Source organism: Pelobates fuscus, chromosome 1 (genome assembly GCF_036172605.1).
Source record: "Pelobates fuscus isolate aPelFus1 chromosome 1, aPelFus1.pri, whole genome shotgun sequence".
Classification (NCBI taxonomy): Eukaryota; Metazoa; Chordata; class Amphibia; order Anura; family Pelobatidae; genus Pelobates; species Pelobates fuscus.
The window spans coordinates 176691869-176712905 of record NC_086317.1 but is presented as its reverse complement, the minus strand read 5'-3'; the positions used below and the strand labels follow the sequence as shown (position 1 = coordinate 176712905).

General features: G+C 43.9%; 1 protein-coding gene across 1 annotated transcript in view; it reads left to right on the top strand.

Moving 5' to 3' along the window:
- Nucleotides 1–19151, top strand: part of LOC134590425 (guanylyl cyclase-activating protein 3-like) — an 82889-nt gene extending 63738 nt beyond the window's left edge. Inside the window, exons 3-4 of the mRNA XM_063444400.1 lie at nt 14699–14786; nt 18906–19151. Of these exons, the coding sequence (XP_063300470.1) occupies nt 14699–14786; nt 18906–19036 (219 nt within the window). The 3' untranslated portion in view covers nt 19037–19151. The remainder of the gene's footprint in view (nt 1–14698; nt 14787–18905) is intronic.
- Nucleotides 19152–21037: the final 1886 nt, after the last annotated feature.

The following is a 21037-nucleotide window of genomic DNA, read 5'->3' as shown; positions in this document are numbered from 1 at the left end:
TTAAATTTATGTGTTCGCTTTCTGAGTGGTGTGCAATAAGAACGTCACTGTAAGTTATGGCTCATAATAGTTTATTTCCCCTTGTTGTTAATGTTACTGCAATTTACCTAGTGTGTTTAAGAGGTTTGAGGTATACTGCAATTCTAAGAAAAGCAGAACTATGTAGATAAAGCTGTTCTATGAAAGATAACAGCGCAAGCAGAATCTTTAGATGAATGGGTTACAGTGTTTCTCAAACATTTACGGATAAGTATCCTGGCAGGTCTAAAATAAAAAAATCATATTTCTATTGATTTAAATAACAAATAAAATGTGTAGACACTGATATTTAAGTTAATCCCACATTGGAGAACAAGCCTGATTAAAGGTAGTAAAGAATATTTTAAAAATAAAAACGACATAGTGTGAATGTCTAAGACATAATTAGGTTAAGACTCCATAATTGAATTACCTGTCTGACACCAAGACTTGTTGCACAATAGCTGTTACACAATAATCTAATTACCTTCACTTCAGTTTTACATGTTATTCAACAATAACATAGTAAAATAACTTAGTTCAGCAGGCAAAAGAGATCTCTGGGACCAGGCCCATAGTCTTTGGACAGGAGTCTAGCCTTCACGTCTCTCCAAGGGTCAGTGGTACGGGTGATCCTGTCACAGTGATTATGCTCTTTTTGGGGTGAAGTGAAGGGCTACAACACTGGTACAATTCTAGGGTGGCCAGGTGGTCTGTCATAGTAGTGAATTAATGATAACACAAGAGAAGGATTTCAAACTAAGGCAAATAGGCAGCAAGGCAACAATGTGCAATGTCAATCAGCAGTTGCTAAGGCCAAGGTTTTGTCATGAATAAATAGGGGCATTAATTCTAGGATGAAAATACATTTTGCCTTTTTATAAATCTCTGATAAGACTGCATATGTTGTGCAATTTTTGGCACCTGTTTTAAAAAAAGGATATTACTAGAAAAAGTGCACAGGTGGGCTACAAAATTAATAAAAGGAATGGAACATTTTAGTTATGAAGAAAGGTTACCATATTTAAACCTCTTTAGTTTAGAAAAAAAGGTGCATCAGAGGGGATATGATACTTCATACAAATATGTTTTGGCCAATACAAACTATTGTCTGGAAATCTATTCATAAACACAACTATACATCGGTCAGGAAGACACACATTTAGACTGAAAGAAAGGAGATTTGGGCAAAGGAAAGTGTTTTTTTTGTTTTTGTTTGTTTTTTACAAGGACAATAAGGATGTAGTCTACCTAAAGAGGTGTACAGATGTTTAAACAGCAATTAAATTAATAGGTGCAAAAACATAATATTCAGGGATATATTTTTTAATTAGTGAGCTAATTGCTTCTTGATCCAAGGATAAATCTGACTGCCATGCTGGGGTCAAGGAGGAATTTTACCTAGATTGTTGCAAAACTGGAAGTGCTTCAAACTGTTTTTTTGCCTTCTCTTGGAACAACAACCAAAACAGATGTGAGAAAGGCTGAACTTGATGGATGCATGTCTCTTTTCAGCTGCATGGTTCACTTTCTAGATTGTGAACAATCTTTTTTTCCGCAGGCAAATGTAAATTCTACTTTCATGTCTGGTACAAAGAGAATGCAATGAGTTGAAATTCAAATTCTTCCATATGTCTGCCTATTTGGCTGTATCATCAATTATTGACTGTGCCCAGGACTGTAGCACTCAGAGTAGGCACAACATCAACGACCTCTCAGCATGTCATTTGCACAAAGCAATCTGACATATACAGGACTGACAAGAGTGGGTCAAATTTCTACTGTTTATTTTCTCCCTGGCTACTGGTATTGCATCTGATAAACCAGTAATGTGGGGGAGGGAATAACCACCGAATTCCACTTTACAGGCTCCCTTACCTTTATAGCATTGCCAGTGGCATTGATGATACGATAATACGTTTCTGTTTCCAATCATTCTCTTCTTGAAGGGGAAAGTCACATCAGGCATAACAGGAATTGTGTCATTTGTATGGTAAAGACAGTGGTTATAGGGACTCTTTCGGGAAATCTAGATAATTCGCTTTTACAATGGCATTTCATCTTTCATTCAGTTTTGCTGTTGGCATTCAATTTCGTTTTTATTGACACTTGCTTTCAAGGATCTAAGCCATGGCTGCCTTCTAGACATATGTTGTCTTCTAGATCTCTCTAAATGGTTATGCATCTAGCATTCCCTTCTCTCCTCATCCTCCTCCCCATTTGGTCAGTTTACACACTTAATTGATTTCCTGCTGCAATCCTGCTATTTGTGACAGCAAGGTCACCTTATTAAGTTGTCCTGTTTAAACCAGTCCACTGAGATAATATACCATGAAGGATTTCACTTGCTTTGGTGCAGTTTTTAGAAACCTATATTGCATGCTGACAGTGAAATCTTCCTTGTACACCAATGGGGAACCTATGGCACACATGCCACAGATGCCTCTCAGTTGGCATGTGAAACGTAAGCCCACCACATCTTTTTAGAAGCACTACTAAGGCATGCTGAGCTACTCTCTAATGCGCCCCCCCCCCCCCCCCAGCCCCCAACAAACTGTATAGATAGCAGAGTATTTATAAATGTAAAGGCTGGTGTTGCCATGCCTAGTTTCCCGTCATCCCTGGGGCTAGTGATGGTGAGAAGATGTTTGTAAGCTCTATGTGAGGACACGTGAAGGCTACTGTAAACCCTGCCACTGCTGTCATTGTGTAGGGCTAGTGATGGGGATAAGATGTTTGTAATACTTGTGTGGAGGCATGGAAGACTACAGTAAACCCTGCCAGTGATATCATTGTCTGTGGCTAGTGAATGCCATGGGAGTGTAACCTATGTGGGAAACAAACCTCTAAGAGTGCTCAGAAAGCATAAGAATAATTTTTTTTAGAAAAGTGAATGAGCCCAGTGACCTGCACAGGGGGTATTACTAATGCTCTCTATACAGGAAGCTGCTGAGGCAGGTGTTGGTCTTCAGGGGTCACTACTGATCCAGTGGTGTAAGGTATGCAGTAGTAGGTAGAACAGACAATTTGAACAGGATTGGGGGAAGACATATTCCTCATGTGATGGAGATGGTCACATGTTTTTTCTAAAATAAAGTGTTTATGCTTTAAGATAAATATGTTGGTTTTGTGTTGCAGTTTGGGCAGTAGGGTTCAAAAAGGTTTGCTTTTTCTGTTCTTGTCCCTCCCAATTAGTCACATTTAAAGGCACATACACCATAATTCCTACCCCATTGATTGCTTCTTTAATAGTAATACAGAGGGTCATGGGCTCTAAATATATATGGGAAGGTAACATACTAAAAACAGCAAACCTGGACACGCTTGCTGAGCTCCCAGACAAAAAAGCACAAAAGAGCGGTATCCTACAGGAATTTTCCGGCAAAACACGCAGGGTACCTCCTCCACCCATAATGGGTTGAAAGTCCAAAATATTCCAGGGCAGATAAACCCACGGAAGGCAGGAACATCGAGGAATACCTCCATCGGGCACAAGGAGTCGGCAGGTCCAAGATGGCCGCCGACACAGACGGCTACTCTGACTCCTCTGAGGAGATGTTACAAAGCAGAGGCGCAGCGGACCTCCTGCAGTCACTACAGCCCTTGCGGGCCTCACAGAGCATGCAGTCAGCTCCTGTGACAGTGGACACGATGAAAGAAATGCTCACCGACCTCCAAAAAACACTGCAGGTTGATATGGCCACGATCCGAACTGACCTCTCAGGCATGGTCGGACGGCTGACAACCGTGGAGACGGCGTCAGAAACCCACTCAAAGTCACTTAAAATTCTAGAAGTGGAGGTGCAAGCTTTAAGGAAGCAGCAAACTACTTTGGAGCAACGCTTTGCGCAAACAGAAGATGTCAGGCACCGCACAAACATTAAAGTACGCGGGCTCTCAGAAGAAATACCTACCACGGAGTTCCCGCACCTCATGAGAAGACTGGTGGAGTCCCTCTTGCAACCCAAACAAGCAAAAAGCATATCCTTTGAGGGGGTGTTTCGAATTCCGAAGCCAAGAGGGGCCCGGAACAAGCCTCCAGGGATGTGGTGGTACGCTTCTACTCCCTCAGAGACAAAACGCTGGTAAGAAATGCGTTGAGGGGAACTTCCGCCCATATCTTTGAGAACATGTGGCTCTCATTTTATGTGGACCTTACAGGAGACACCATGCTGTGGAGAAAGTCCTTGCAGCCCTTCACTAGCCAACTCAGAGCTCAAGACATCAACTACTGATGGAGGTTGCTGCGTATACTTTAGATACAGCGGGGAGAGGTGACCTACTCGGTACAAACCTTACAACAAGCAGCTGACCTCTTGAACACTCTGGGACTCCCAAGTGACTCTCTCCCGTTGCCCGCAACGAAGGGGATCTCCGTGACGCAGCACTCAAGGAACCTGTCACGGGCTAAACAAGAGATGACATCCAAGGCACGCTCCACTACTCCAGCATCAGCCCCCACATGAAGCACAGAGACAGCCTCTTGGGACTCAAACTGCTTATACCATACAGCTCGGCCCTCTAATGGCAGCTGACTCAATGGTGCCTGACACTCTACTACCTGGTTATATGTTTATGTTTAGTTCAATTTTTCAGTTACCCTTACGAGCTCACAAAGTTTTAACGAGCATTTTCTGCCTACCACTCCTACTAGACGACGTTAGTCTGCAAACACGACGGCTCACGACCTCCCGCCTCTACACCACAATAGCGACTGTGGGATACGTCAGAGGCGTAATACATCTTTGGGGCTAAGGGCCCATTGCCACACGTACCCGCATAGCCCACGAGAACTATACACTAACAGGAGCAATGGAACCCTCCACACTGACAGCCTACACTGTGCCACACTCACATTTTTAGAACGGCCCCACTAGCTTCCACTCCTCGCGACACTTGCTAAATTTTAATTGGCCTACTGACCTCATGGCAGGGACCCCAGACCCACAGACCTGTGCGTAGACGACAATGAATCCCATTAATGGTGATTAACACCCCGCACATGTAGGTTACAGACCATACACACGATGGAACACCCAAGCGAGATATCCATGTTTTTTTTTTTTTTAATTCTTTATTTTTGGTGTGCATGAATAACATCCGCTTGTCAGCAATGCGACAACAGCATTCTCCAACATTTTGAACATACAGATTTGTTAACTGTTATATAGCATTTAGATGGATCGTACACATTTATGTTAATAAGGCAAGTTAGGTACACGTTGGTTATGTGCATTAGTTATAGTGAGTTACATCTTCGTTTGGAACAGTAGTTTAGGGTTAACGTTCCTATTACATGTCATCTCTTTAGTGTCAAACATTATTATGGTTATGTTTAGCTTAGCTTGAGTGAGGGATATGCATTCCATACAATATCATTCTGTCTAAACAATACACAGTACTGAATGCTACTCTCAAGGGTGTTGCTTATAGGTAGTCTGTATGCTTTTCTAAGCTTCAGTCTGGTGTGCCAGGGAAGATTACAAATGCAGGTATATATAGAGATTAGCTTACTGACATATGCGAAAATAATAAGGTGACAAGTTTAACTAAATCAAGCGTTTAAGGTAATATAATATTAGAGTGTCCACCCCATGATGGGCCAGTGCAGCCAGTCAAGCATCCTTGCCGGGAAGCCGGGCGATCTGCCTGTTTGCAGTGCGGTCTGTCATAGTGGGATGAGCAGAGTGATAACTTTGGTGGTATATGCAGTCCCATTACGTGTCTGTGCATGGAAACAATTTTCCACCCAGGGGCATTTGCTGTCCAGCCTGATGCCTGCCTTGTACAGGGGCAGAGTCCCAGTGTGGTGAGTTTAGGTTGTCAGGCAGTATGTTTCTGCCCCTCTGCGGTGAGATATGCGGCTCAGTAGGGTAATTCAGGGCCGTAAAGCATTGTCCCATGGTGCAATCAGTACCCTCTGATGCTGTGGGTAGTAGTGCTGCACCTCCCCGGCTTGTGGTACCTTGGTACTAATTCGCCGGTTCCTGCTCATTCTGCTGTCTGTCTGTAGTATCAGGAGAGGGGGATGCGTCCAGCAGAGTCGCCTGCCACGCGGTCTCCGCCATTTTGGAAGCGGACCCTCAGCAAGTTCGTGGCACTCCGGTGGGTCATAGGGTGGGGACCGGGATCACCCCCGCCGGCCCAGAGGGGGGGGGGGAAACAGGGCCGGACCCGCCTAGCTTCACGTTTCTGCCGTACCTCTGGTGGGCAGGATAGCTGGGCAGCGGCCGTCCACCTCGCTCACCGCCCGAGCGGTCTCCATCTTGGCAGACAGGGATCGCCCCACCGAGGGACTAAAACCTCACGGCAAGCCTCTCCCCGGTATCAGGGTTGCCTCTTGTGCTGTGGCACAGTTGCCAGTTGCTGGGTAAGGATTTTGCTGGTTTTTAAGGGCTAAAACTGGGTAGCTTGTCGGGAGCTATCCCACTGTGCGTCCGCTCGGCATGGCGGTCCGGCCCCGCCCCCCGATATCCACGTTTTTTAACATCATAGACACTGCGGCACACCAGCCAGACATACACCTTGTGTCATTCAAGCATTGTTACTATATGCTGGAGTCTTTATGATTGATGAGAAGTAATATCTAAAATGTGCGACACATCATGCCACTACCTAACATGTATATATTCGCTTTTGTATACGCTGTTGTGGCGTCCTGAAACTGTTATGTACCTACCCGCACAACGAAAAATAAAGAATTAAAAAAACAACAAAAAAAACGCAAACCTGATCATATTTAATAATGACACATTCTCTCGTGTTTTTCACATTCCTTAAAACACATCTAAAAATGAATGTTTCTCCCACGCATCCTCTTCTTGTTCCAGGCCCTCCTGGTTTCCATCATGAAATCGGATCTTGCGCCACTGCAAACGCCAATTGGGTCCTTTATATGGCATTATAAACGCCACAGGGTGTTACGCAATATACTATATCGTACCAAAGCCACCAGGGGTTGGAGACTGCAATATCTCTTTTATTACTACTTAGCCGCGCAACTCTCCCATTGTGGACCATTCATAGGCTTCTCAATGAGCTGTAGTACATCTCATTGACATTTTTTATAAAAGAAAGGCATTCTATTCAAGCACATGTCTTTAAATTTATCTCCACCCTGGATCAGTATACAGTAATATAGCTGTATAGCAGTCTTACCCAAACACTAGCTGAGACTAAGTGAAGGGTGAATAAGAACTGATTTTATTAAGTGAACCACAGATATATATATATATATATATATATATATATATATATATATATATATATATATATATATATATATATATATATGTATATGTAATCATAACACGAGGTCATGAAACAAAAAAATACAAGTCACTCCTTGGTGTCTAGGACAGAATTAGGTCAAGAGTCCATAATTGAATTATCAGCCTGACACCAAGATCCATTACACAATAGCTATTGTATAATGAACTAATTATCTTCCCTTTTGTTTTACCTTTTATACACACAGACACGCTAACACAATTATCTCCTATAGTACAAGAAAACTCCTAAAACACATAATACTATACAGCAGACATAAGGGGTCTCTGAAGCATTGGGACAACACCCTTCTGCGATCCGAGGTCAAGGGCACAAAGAGACAGCGTAAACTAGGACTAGCGGAGGTCAAGGGCACAGTAAACAGCAAGCCGGCAAACAGAACAGATAAGGATAAAGAGATAACGTAGTCAGAAGACAAAGCCGAGGTCAAGTACGAAGGAACACAACTGAATTCAACAAGCGCTAAAGGGAACTGAAACAGAAACCACGATAGGGCAAGGAACTAAGGGAAAAAGGTGAGTATATTTATCTTAACATCTATTTTGATTGGTCCCTGTCACATACACGCCCCCAAAAGGTAAGTGTATGGGGAGTGTGGCATGACAGGGACCAATGGGAGGCCTTTGCCAATTTAGACTCCCACTGTCCCTTTAAGAGTGCGCCCAAGACCCGCGGCGCGCTCTTAGAGTCAGGCGGGACACGTGGCCGCTTCTCGCGGTCACTGCCCGCCTTCCTGTTGCAGCCGTCAGATGAGCCGTGCGCGGCTCGTGCAGCAGCAGGGCCGCGCGCGGCTTGAACAGAGGACCCCGGCCGGCCCCTGGAAAGGGTAAGTACCGCTACAGTTGTACTCCCAGAACTGTTTGTCATCGAGTTGCTGGGTAGGAGGTGGGCTATTTACTTGGCATTTTCTTGTTCCCGATTTTACTCTTGGTGATCCAGTGGAAGAAAGTTCCTGCCAGGACTAGGGCTCCACTACAGACCTAATACAGCAGATTTCACAATTCCTTTGAAATGGTTTAAGCACTAGCCATTTTTTATACTCTTTTTGTAGGCAGTGCTTTCCCCATTCTGAATATGCACAATGGGTGGCATGATTATTACTCTGTGAGTGATTATTGTTTCTTTTGGATATGACACTGGAAAACAATGGTCTCCTGACTGATAATGGTCACTTAATTATCATATTGAAGATTAGCCAGTTAGTTTACTTTGAAGCTAGACACTCTTATGTAATATTTCACACCCTGTAGAGGAGCTCTGGTTGGAAACACAGTGACTGAAAAATAATACCGTTAAGGAACCTATGTCCTATTTAAAACTTATCATTTAATGAGTATTAAAATAAAAAAAGCCAATAAATGGACTAAACATACAAGACTAACCACAAACAAGATACAAAGGTATAAAATAAAGAATAGTAGTGAGAGCACTCAAATAAAAAAACAGATAATATTACCCACTTGTAGGATAACACTAAAAGGGAAAAAAACACAATATAGGGTAATAACGTCAAATTAAATAAAATTAAAAAAAGGGCAAATTACACTCACAAACGAGGAGCCAATTAGAAGCTGGCCCAAGCTACATGCCTTGAACAGAAGAAATCTCCCAGAGACTGGAACAGGGACGAATTATAATGGGTGTCTTCCCAGGGTAAGTGCAAAACACAGGAACGCAGGTTGTAGATTGCACACCAAATTTAATATAAATTCTTAAAACAAAACAAACTAAAATTGTTGAAACGAAAAAATAATAAACTTAAATTAGGAAAGTCCCATAAAACTTGAAATAAATGTCCCAAAACGTCCTCCGGGTCCACCTTACGCGTTTCGGCACAAAGCCTTCATCAGAGGTGCTGTCTTCTGTTCTGGCATGAAGTTCCTTTTAAATCTTATTCTTGGCACCATTTTCGCCGATCACCGGCACTTCTCTTCCGGGTTCCGGCGTCAGGACGTCCTGCGTCATCACGTCCTGACGCTGCTACTGGTTTCGGCGAGGATGACGTGTAGGAAACGTCCTCCATTAAAACCAATGTAATTACAACGTAAAACATCAGGAATACTCATCAGGAGTACCTCATTGGATCAATAAAATTTGAATGCAGCAATGGGCTATCAGTGTATCAAGAGGAGTGTTTACACTGAATGAACAAAGTATGGATTGTGAACGCACGGTGGAGACTGAATAAAGATATCTGAAGATAATACTAAAAGTTTTAGACCTTAATCATTGCAACTGAGCTCCCTGTACGCCTGGCTGGGGACCTCCGCCAAGGACCGCTTCCTAGCTGGAACAGGGGACAAACCGCAGCACTTCTGCCCACAGTCACCATGACTTCACTGGGGGCTTGAAACCGCTCCCTCCTGGAGCTGAATGGGGAATTCGCTCTAGACACCCCCAGGCACTGGACGACACTCAGTCCTGGGAGCTCTAGTTCTTACAAGGACTTTCCCCGTTGAATCCTCCACACAGTGATTAAAAAATAGCCCTTTCCCCTCCCAGTAACCAGACCACACATAGTTCTGGGAGTACAAGCTGGAATACGTTTATTGGCAGCCACAACTGGCCTTATATGCAGGTCCCCATGCAAGGGGCACTCCCCCCTGGACCTGAGAGTAGACTACAGTAAAAACATACACACGATTACATTGGCTCTCAGGTCCAGGACACTCACATACAAAACAAGATAATCCCTCCCCTGTACCTGGGAGATAATTGAGTGTAGCACTGTATTACACTCAATTATCTCCAGGCACAAAAAACACACATTTCCCAAATACCCCAAAAGTACCTTAAAAATACATGAAACCCCACAAAAGTTACATCCCCTGATAGCCCCGATCTGGGTGACCAACATATCAAAAAATCACTCAATTGGTTCAGGTGCTCAGGAATTTCCTGGAAGTCATAATTTGACCGACCGCACGCACGCATGGTCCCATGCCCAAAACAGTTCCAGAGAATCAGCACTTGCGGTTGGTCTAGTTCGGTAGTTTAAAAACTGAACAAACTACCAAACTAAGTCAAAGTTCTTACCCTGGAGCTTGTTTCCCTTGTTCATTGGAACGTTTCCACCGAACAGTATCTTTCTAAGTGTTGTAGAACCGAACACAGGCGATCATGGAAGTCCAGCGGTGTTCTGGAGTCTTAGCATCCGAAAATAGTTCCATGAACTCGACGATCAAACACCGCTGCCTGTGGTCATGCGAACAAGATGGCCGCCACCTGGTGGTCGTCCATAGGAAATGCGGCCACCCAGATGAACAATTGGAAATTGCTACAAAGTAGCAATTGGGCTTAACAAGCTCCAGGGCGGTCTCCAGTTCGTGCCACCGAACCATGTAGTCCAAATACACGAACAGAGACTTTGATATTACATTTTACAGGGTCCATAGTCTGTGGGCAGGAGGCTGGCAAGCAGGCTCCTCCAGGAGCTCGTGACAAACTCACTTGGAAAGGAGAGTTTGTCACAATCATGAATATCCAAAATGGATGGAAATAAAAATATTATAAATAATAAAGATATTCATTAATGAAGACTTTTATGGTATTGACATATAACCTTTTATGTTTGATAGCATGCAGGACAAAGAAAAGCCATATAGTCCTGAAAAAAAAAATTAATCCCAAATGAGAGGATAATAACTTTGTAGAGAATGAAAATAAAGATGATTAACTAATAATGGAGAAATACAGAATTATATAAACTATAAAATAAAAAAAATTGTGCTGTTGCCATAGTTACTTCTTATAGTAAATATATCCGAATGGCTTATAATACGAACATTCGACTACCGAATAAGGACCACCCCTGTTCCCCATTAGAATGTTTACACCAGCAACTTAAGTTCAAAACCGCAAGGGAAGTAATTAATAAATGCTCCCCTGGGTGACCACCCTTTCGTATAAGCGAATACACGTGGTCGACAACAGTGGTGGCCATTTTGTCTCCCGAACATGGGCAGCAGCACTGGTTCGTCGAGTGCCTGAAACTCTTTTTGGCTAGGCACTCGCATGAACCACATGAAGATTATACCGCTGCCCATTCTACTTCCCGACCAACTATGCAAACGATGTTCGGGAGATGGGAATTACCGACTGGGGGGAGCATTCGTACACTAAAATCAAGAGAACCCCTTGCATGTTGTCCGCACAGAAACTCCTGAACAAAGACCGGCTGGGGCACCTATTCCTCTGGAACTATTTTGGGCAATCCCCTTGTGTCTGGCCAGTCAAAACTTTACCCCGATGACAATCCAATTCCACCAAACCGATCTGAGTGATATTTGGATATGTTAAACACTCAGATCAGGGTTCCTAGTTATGGTGGGGGTACTTTTGGGGTACAGTATATTTCATGTAGGTTTTTCTGTACCTGAGAGATAATTGAGTTATAGTTTTTTCACGCAATTATCTCCAGGACACAAAGGACCCTGGGAAGGAAACCCTGTTTTGTTGTGTGGGAGACCCCATGTAGGGGGTCTGTGCATAAAAGCTGTGTGTGGCCTAAAATTAATCAGTTGACTCCCAGGACTATGTTTCGTCTGGTTACTGGGGAAATGGATGTTGGCATGATTTAATGGTTCCAGTCTGGCTGAGAGAAGGAATTAGCGGAGGTAACCAGCCGGGTTACCCGTGGTCCGCTACACTTGTTGTAAATCTTCTACCATCGATCACATTACTATATAATCAAATTAACCTCTCTCATGCTGAAACTGGTCATGTCACCTCTACCAGGTAGCAAATTCATGTATACACTACACAAATACCATTAAATAACAATATTATATAGTGCAACAATGAATTATGACCATTGGTGTGACAGAATGCACTTAAGCAAGCAGAGTATTTTTTTTTTTTTTTTGTAAATCTTTCTTTTATTATGGCATATACGTCATGGGGTACAGAAGAGAAAGAGGAGGCATTGAGGGGTAACATGAGATAGTATCAAGATGGTGTACAATGCACCTCAAAGAAAGATTGCCATGGGGTTTTTTTTTTTTTTTGTGAAACATTCAAGTAAACATAGTGTTACAAGCTTGGATAGGAAACAAAAGTGATCAAAATAGCGTAGGCATGCTTCACATACAAGTTGGTGTTCATAGCTAAACAGGATAATAAAATAAAGTAAATGAATATTGCTTATTCCAGCGAGTTAGACTGAGTTGTAGCAAAAACATAGTAGAACCGAGAACAATGCCTGTCAAGTTAGGCTGTCAAGGGAGAAACAGTGTACACTTCAATTTCGCAGACATGCATTAAGCAAATTTAGCGCGAGTCAGGCTGGATTCGCTCCAGAAACCACCGAATCAGAACACAACAAAATACTACCAAAGTAGCGTTGCAGATATTTACAGATTATCGTAGGCTGCTTATGCCCTAAAGGTGAACAGGGGGGTGCTAGTAGCTATATATAACAAAACAAAATTATCATCTTTTCTTATACCTTGTGCGTTTTGCTCTCGTGAGTGCTCAGTACTAGGGTATAGGTTATGTCGGGTATATTATTACTAGGGTACTTCTATCATATCGTAAGTGACCATGCTAGTTAGATCACCATCAATGCATCCCTGGGTGCAGGGCCATCTATATGCCTCACCGTAGTGGCCCTAGGCAGCAAAGATTATTAGCATTGTAAGAGCATCCTTATAGTGGTAGCCTGTGGTCGTGTATTTGAGCTGCACATTTTAAAACTGCAATAAGTCACATAAGGTTTACAATCCTACCACGGTAGGCAACAATAGTACAAGCTGTATGCTGTTCAAAGGCAAATCTTATAGGTTATAATATTCAGCATCTATTAAACAGTAGCTATGTAATATCATTCAGCATGACAGGAATAACATAATACAACATGTACAGTGGTCTATAGGTAGGCTCGGTCTTGGGACTGGTATGGCAAACTGGCTATAAGGTGATAAGTAACGGTCTAATGCTAGCAGTAAGGTTTGCTATGTCAAGCAGGTGCACTAGTGTTGCACGGCTAATATATGAGTCCAATGCGGCAGTTTTATATTTACGGCTGGTAGGTTAAGTATTCTGTCCCTGTGCTCCTATGCTCGGAAACCGGAGGTAGCAATCCAACATGGACTTAAGGCAGGAGCACAATCGTATGTCCAATGAGGTGCGGGTATATGCCCGTTGTTCCCTGTTGAGCTGATCTCAGGGCACTGGAGTAATTGCTGATCATCCGATTCCCACGGCTGGCAGCTGTGATGCGGTCTCTTGGTAATCCTGCTGTCCGCTCAGGCTTGAGGAAGGTTGTAGTCGTGCGCTCCAGGCAAGGGGGTGCCCAGAGGCCTCCGCGGCTCTGCTGACGGTGACAGTGTTGCGTGGGCCGTGGCGGACCCCGCTCCAGCCCCAGGCCTTGTGGAAGGTCCGCATCTGTGTGCCACAGACTCGGGTATGCAGTGCAGCCGGGTCTTCCCTTTTGCGGGCGCTGCAGAGGGCCCCGGTGGTGAAGCGCCGCCAGCGGCGGGTGGTCCTCCGGCGTCGTGGGTGATGCTGCGGGGATATTCCCCGTTTGGCCTTCGGCCCAGGTAGGCAGGGAGCCTGGGTAGCATGTGTTCCAGGTCGAGGTCTGCCCGAGCGGGGTGAGTTCGGCCTTTTCTCCGCGGCCTCCCGCGCATATTCTGGTGGCTGTGGAGCCATGCGCTGCTCCAGTTTCTCCCAGAAGCGCTGGAAGGCCTCGTCTATGCGTCGGAGGGAGCGCTCGATCATGTCCTCGCCGTGGCCTGTGTTTGCGGGCGCCATTTGTGGTGCGGCCTGTGCGCGAGGCCCGTTTTGCTTCAGACCCGAGATTTCATGCAAAGTGAGGGTGCAGGTGAGAACTTGCTGCTTGTTAATGGGGACCGGGATATCCCCCGCCGGTCCAAAGGGGGGGGAATGGGTAGTCCTGTTGTATTGTTTTTCTCTATGTCGCGGCGGGAGAGCGGCCGCCTCTCCCGCCCCGGCCATGCTTGTAGGCCGCAGAGGTCGCTCGGGTGATTGCAGCTCGAGGGGCCACATATGTGGTGTCAGAAGGTAGGGCTTGCTTTCCCCCTGCCCCTAGTAGCTGGTATCGATTTCGTAGTCGCTTGGTGTCGATATTAATCGATAAATATCATCTCTATGAGCAGGAGCTCTGGTGTCGTGCGACTGCTCTGCTGCAAGGTCAGGCCCCGCCCCCCCTGTATTTTTGAGTATTGTAGTATTTATTTTATTATTTCAATCCTCACAAAAACATAGTTATTAAATATAGGGTCAATTAAACTTAACATTACACATCATGGGAGGCGATATTTTTCCTGTAAGCCACGATTTCCGTAAATTTGTGTTTTACTTTATAGATGCCAAATATTGAGCATTGTAGACATTGTGTTTATTTATTATTGTATTTTCTTATTTGTAGGCAGTTCAAGCTATAAATGGCCACCAGGGCATGAACCCCGAAGAATTCACATCTATGTTGTTTGAAAAGATTGATGTCAATGGAGACGGTAAAAAAATATATACTTGCAACGTTTTTATATGCAATGGTTCCCCCAGTTTTGTTTTGCTGTGGCTGTTGTGTATTCAGGGCCGGAATAAAATAGGGGCTGCAGCTCCATGCCCAGGCCCATTGATTTTTTTTTTTTACACACTACTCTTATGGTTGCCAGGTATTTCTCAGAAGTATATCTCAGGTATTTGAGGCTGCCTAGCCGGTGCCGGTATTACAGTAATACTGGCAATACAAATGTCTGTCTCAGTATAAACAGAGATTATTCTGCAATACCAGCGCTGGCCAGTAGGGGTCGCTGTTTGTTTGGAGAGAGGCAGGTATAAGAAGTTACAGCATCTCCCTCCCTGCCTCTCACTACTCACTGATCCGCTGGGGAGCAGCTCTGCACAGTCCAGACAGCAGCTCCAAGCCTGCGAGACATGGGGATAGTGAGAGACTTGGTGACGCTGAGACATGAGGACACTGAGACACTAGAGGACACAGAGACACTGGGGGACACAGGGAGACACTGAGCGACTTTGAGACCTGGGAGACATGGGGTTTTCCCTCCAGCACCATCTCCATCAGATACATGACACTTAGGAGGTAGGACCAGGGCCGCCATCAGGGGGTGACAACCGTGACTGTTGTCACGGGCCCGGCGGCCCTGGGGGGCCCGGACTGCTCTGGCAGTCCCGGGCCCCACTTTCCCTCTCTGCACACATAGATAGCGAATATCGCTATCTATGTGTGCAGCCGCGGGCCCCCGGCTCCCTGTTACCGCAGAGGGGGCCCAGGCGTCCAGCCTCTTCTCTTCTCCTCCCTGCTAATAACTCTCGCGAGACCCGGTTGCCATGGCAACACTCCGCGGGTCTCGCGAGAGTTATTGGAGGAGAGAAGAGGAGAAGCTGGAGGCCTGGGCCCCCTCTGCGGTAACAGGGAGCCGGGGGGCCCCACCATGCCACCGGACCACCGTGGATGGAATCTCCCCCCTCCCTAGACACAGGTAAGCAGGGAGGGGGGAGAAACAATTTAATTAATTAAATTTTTTTTATTTTTTTTAAATAATGTTAAAATGACCCCCCCTCCCCCTCCTCATTGCAAATTTACACACACACACTACATACACTGACACAACACACTCTGCATACACTGACACAACACACTCTGCATACACTGACACAACACACACTGCATACACTGACACAACACACACTGCATACACTTACACAACCCACACTTTGCATACATTGACACAACACACTCACCGCATACACTAACACAACACACACTCTGCATACACTGACACAACACACACACCGCATACACTAACACAACACACACACCGCATACACTAACACAACACACACACACTGCATACACTGACACAACACACTGCATACACTAACACAACACAGTGCATACACTAACACAACACACTCTGCATACACTGACACAACGCACTCTGCATACACTGACACAACACACACTGCATACACAAACACACACACTGCATACACTAATACAACACACACTGCATACACTACACACTAACACACTCACTGCATCCACTATACTGACACACACTCTGCATTCGCTACACATTACCACACTCTGCATTCACTACACTAACACACACTCTGCATCCGCTACACACTAACACACTCTCTGCATTCACTACACTAACACAGACTCTGCATCCGCTACACACTAACACACTCTCTGCATTCACTACACATTAACACACTCTCTGCATTCACTACACATTAACACACTATCTGCATTCACTACACATTAACACACTATCTGCATTCACTACACATTAACACACTATCTGCATTCACTACACATTAACACACTCTCTGCATTCACTACACTAACACACTCTCTGCATTCACTACACTAAGACACTCTCTGCATTCACTACACATTAACACACTCTCTGCATTCACTACACATTAACACACTCTCTGCATTCACTACACATTAACACACACACTACATTCATTACACTGACACACTCTGCATTCACTACACCCTAACACACACTCTGCATTTATTACACACTAACACACACTCTGCATTCACTAAACTATGCACACACTCTGGATTCACTATACTGACACACACTCTGGATTCACTACACTAACATACACTCTGCACCAACTGTACACACAGCATCCACTACACAAACATCCTGTATTCACAGTACACACACTACATCCACCACAAATTGAAACATTCTGCATTCACTATACACAGACACTGTGTCTAATACACACACTACATCCACTACAGACACTGCATCCACTAAACACATTTCATCTAGTACATACAAACACTACATCCACTACACAAACACACACTACATCACTGTACACACACTACATCCACTACTCAAACACTCTCTGCATTCACTACACATTAACACTCTGCATTCACTACACTAACACACACTCTGCATCCGCTACACACTAACACACCCTCTGCATTCACTACACATTAACACACACTCTGCATTCACTACACATTTACAAACACTCTGCTTTCACTGCACTAACACACACACTACATTCATTACACTGACACACTCTGCATTCACTACACACTAACACACACTCTGCATTCATTACACATTTACAAACACTCTGCTTTCACTGCACTAACACACACACTACATTCATTACACTGACACACTCTGCATTCACTACACACTAACACACACTCTGCATTCATTACACACTAACACACACTCTGCATTCACTAAACTATGCACACACTCTGGATTCACTATACGACACACACTCTGCATTAACTGTACACATAGCATCCACTACACAAACATCCTGTATTCACAATACACACACTACATCCACCACAAATTGAAACACTCTGCATTCACTATACACAGACACTGCGTCTAATACACACACTACATCAACTACAGACACTGCATCCACTAAACACATTTCATCTAGTACATACAAACACTACATCCACTACACAAACACACTCTGGGTTCACTATACACACTGCATCCGCTACACTAACACACTCTGCATTCACTGCACAAACAGTATCTAATACACACAAACACTACATCCATTACACACATTCTAATTCACTTACACTATACACACCACATTCAGTCCCGCATCATTGTCAACGGACTAGGTAGGGCGTGGGCGGGCCCGGGAGGGAGGGGTCGGGGAGGGGGGGGCCAGACCTTGTGCTTTGTCAGGGGCCCCAAAATTTCTGATGACAGCCCTGGGTAGGACTGTTTTAGTGTTTTTGGTCAATAAGATTTTGTAATTAGGCCCATCATAATTGTCAGCACCAGGCCCACTTGGTTCTTAATCTTGCCCTGAGTGTATTGGGCGAGGGTTTGTTTGTACAGTGTCAACCAGAGTTAGATTAATGCATCATAGGCCTAAAAGTATCTGGCATTTAAAAAAAATTGTGATCTGCTGCTGCTGCTAATATCCTACACAGAAATTACTGCCAATAAAACAAAGTGCGCAAGATAGTTTTGGCATTGTATATACAAACCTGTATCTGGTCTTTGCTCTATGTACATTACATACATGCCATCTATGCTTCATAAATTTATAGACAATGCCCACCTGTATTGTTTGCTCTCCCAGTGGAGTTTGCTGCTTGTGAATATGGATTTCATAAGTTTAGAATCTCCTGGTTATAAATATATTTGAAGATAGTTCTATATATGGCTGCAATGTCTATTTGCATATGCAGGTCAGGCTCAAGATCATTACACAAGATCACAAGATGCTGGAATTACAAATTTAAATGCCTTAATTAGGTCCAAAGACATTTACAGTTTTTGTACTGTATGTAATTTCCCCCCCCAGTTTCACAAACTGACAAATGTGTATTAAATTAAGTACGGTAACTGGAAATGTTGCAATGCATATTATTGTCAACCCTCACAAACTGGGGTAGAATTTCAGCTATTGAATCCATTGCACTCAAAAAATCACTGTGGTAAGCACCACATTGGTTGACATTTCTGCTGTGAAAATGCTGAATGATAGTAAATTACAACCTAAAACTACATAATGTATGCAGTAATTATTTAAAACTATCTGTGCTGTTTTTTTTTTGTTTGTTTTTTTAGGAGAACTGACTTTGGAAGAATTCATAAATGGTATCCAAAAAGATGATGATCTTCTTCAGCTTATTTCAAAAAGTTTTGATTTATCCAATGTTCTCAAAATAATTCAAAATGGAAGACGAAGAAGTGTATGACGATCCATTATTGTTTGTTAACGTGTTATTTTGGTGATGTTTATCTACAATCATGTTTAAGAAGTCAATGTTTTATACCAATTATATTAACACTTTCAATAATTTTGTTAAAAGAATTAAGCGCAATAAATATATAAATAACAGAATATACAGCATATCCCACCAATTTTGAGAAAATAGTGACATTAAAATAAAATTCTGTAAATTTTAAGGATTTAAATTTTTCACATATTCTCAGAATAAGCCAAGTCAGAACAAGTAGTGGTGTGAACGCTGTGGTATATTTAATTTTTCTTTGAAATGCTAAATGTGATTGACATATAGGCATATTGTTAGTAGTGAAGTGGTTATTAAAGGTGACGCTTTATCGATCTATAGAAAATTATTGGTTTCAGCACATAATAGTTACATTATATCCCAACAACATACCAATCGGATATTGTTTTAAATTCTGACCATTTAATTTTAAGGGATTGACTTAAATGGACACTATAGGCACTAAAACAACTATAGCTTAATGAAATTTGGTATTTAGATCATGCACCTGCAGTCTCACTGTTCAATTCTCTTCCATTTTGCATTCAATCACTTTATTCATGCAGCCCTAGCCCTGTCTTCCAGCATGTTACTTACATAGCCTTCCTATTTACAGAGCAGAAAATAAACACTTCTAAAACTAAATTAACATCTGATACCATTTTTTTTCTCATGGAGGCAGTGTGAGTCACAGCCAGGGAAGGTGTGGATGTGGCTGCATTAACAGAAACAAAAGTGATTTAACTCTTAAATGACAGAGAATTGGTGAGACTGTAGGTGAATGATCTATACACGAAAACTGGTTTATTAACCCCTTTACTACCATGTAGTTTGCAGAAATACCATCCCCAGAATCCCAGTAGGGGGCATGATGTAAGGGTGACAGTGGCGGGTAGCAGGTTGTGAGGATGACAGTATGAGGGCAGGATGTGAGGATGACAGTATGGGGGTGACAGTGGTGGATGGCAGTGTGTGGAGGTGACAGTGGGGGGCAGGATGTGAGGATGACAGTGGTGGGGGTGAGATGTGAGGGTGACAGTGTGATTGTGGGGGCGACGGGGTGTGAGGGTGACAGTGTCAGGATGACAGTGAGGTGCAGGGTGTGAGGGTGACCGTGGTGAGGGGCAGGGTGTGATTGTGATAGTGGGGGGGCAGGGTGTGATTGTGACAGTGGGGGGGGGGGGCAGGGTGTGAGGGTGTCAGACCTGGTTCAAAAGGTCTGCAGCTCTGCCGGGTGTTCGCAAGCCCTCTATCACATGGTCTGCAGCTCTGCACTCGGCAGAGCTGCAGACCGGAAGCTCTCCCCAGGCAAACTCTTCGTATTGGATCCTTGGACACTGACCGAGGACCCGACTGATTAGTCTTCCCCAAGGTTTAGAGAGCAGCAAAGGTGGCCCGGTGGCGGCAAACTGCCAAGCCTGTTAAAGTGCAGCCTGGGGCCATTTTATGACGTTGTTTTGATGCCTGTAGTGTTCCTTTAATTATAGATTAGAGCAGGGGTTCCTAATTTTCCCATGGAACCCTTTGACATAGTGTATCAACACCAACCCCCTCCCCCCAGGAAAAATTAAAAAAAAAAACGGCGCCTTTTTTTGTATGTGCCAGTGTGTGTCTTTGTGTCAAGGTGTGTGTATCTATGTTTGTATGTGCCAGTGTGTGTATCTGTGCGCACCCACGGATACACACAGTGTCATATACACACACACACTGATACACACTGGCACATACACATACACACACACACACACTGACATATGCACTTAGATACACACAGTGAAACATACACAAACCTTGACACACAGATACTGTGACATCACTGCTGTGCGCGCGAGGGAGCTGAGCAGGGAGATCACTGCCCACTGCTCCCTTGCCAGCCACGGCCATTTTATTTTTACAAATTTTGGGGAACCCCAATTGTGTTCTCTGAACATCAATTGGGAAACGCTGGATTTGAGTATTATATAT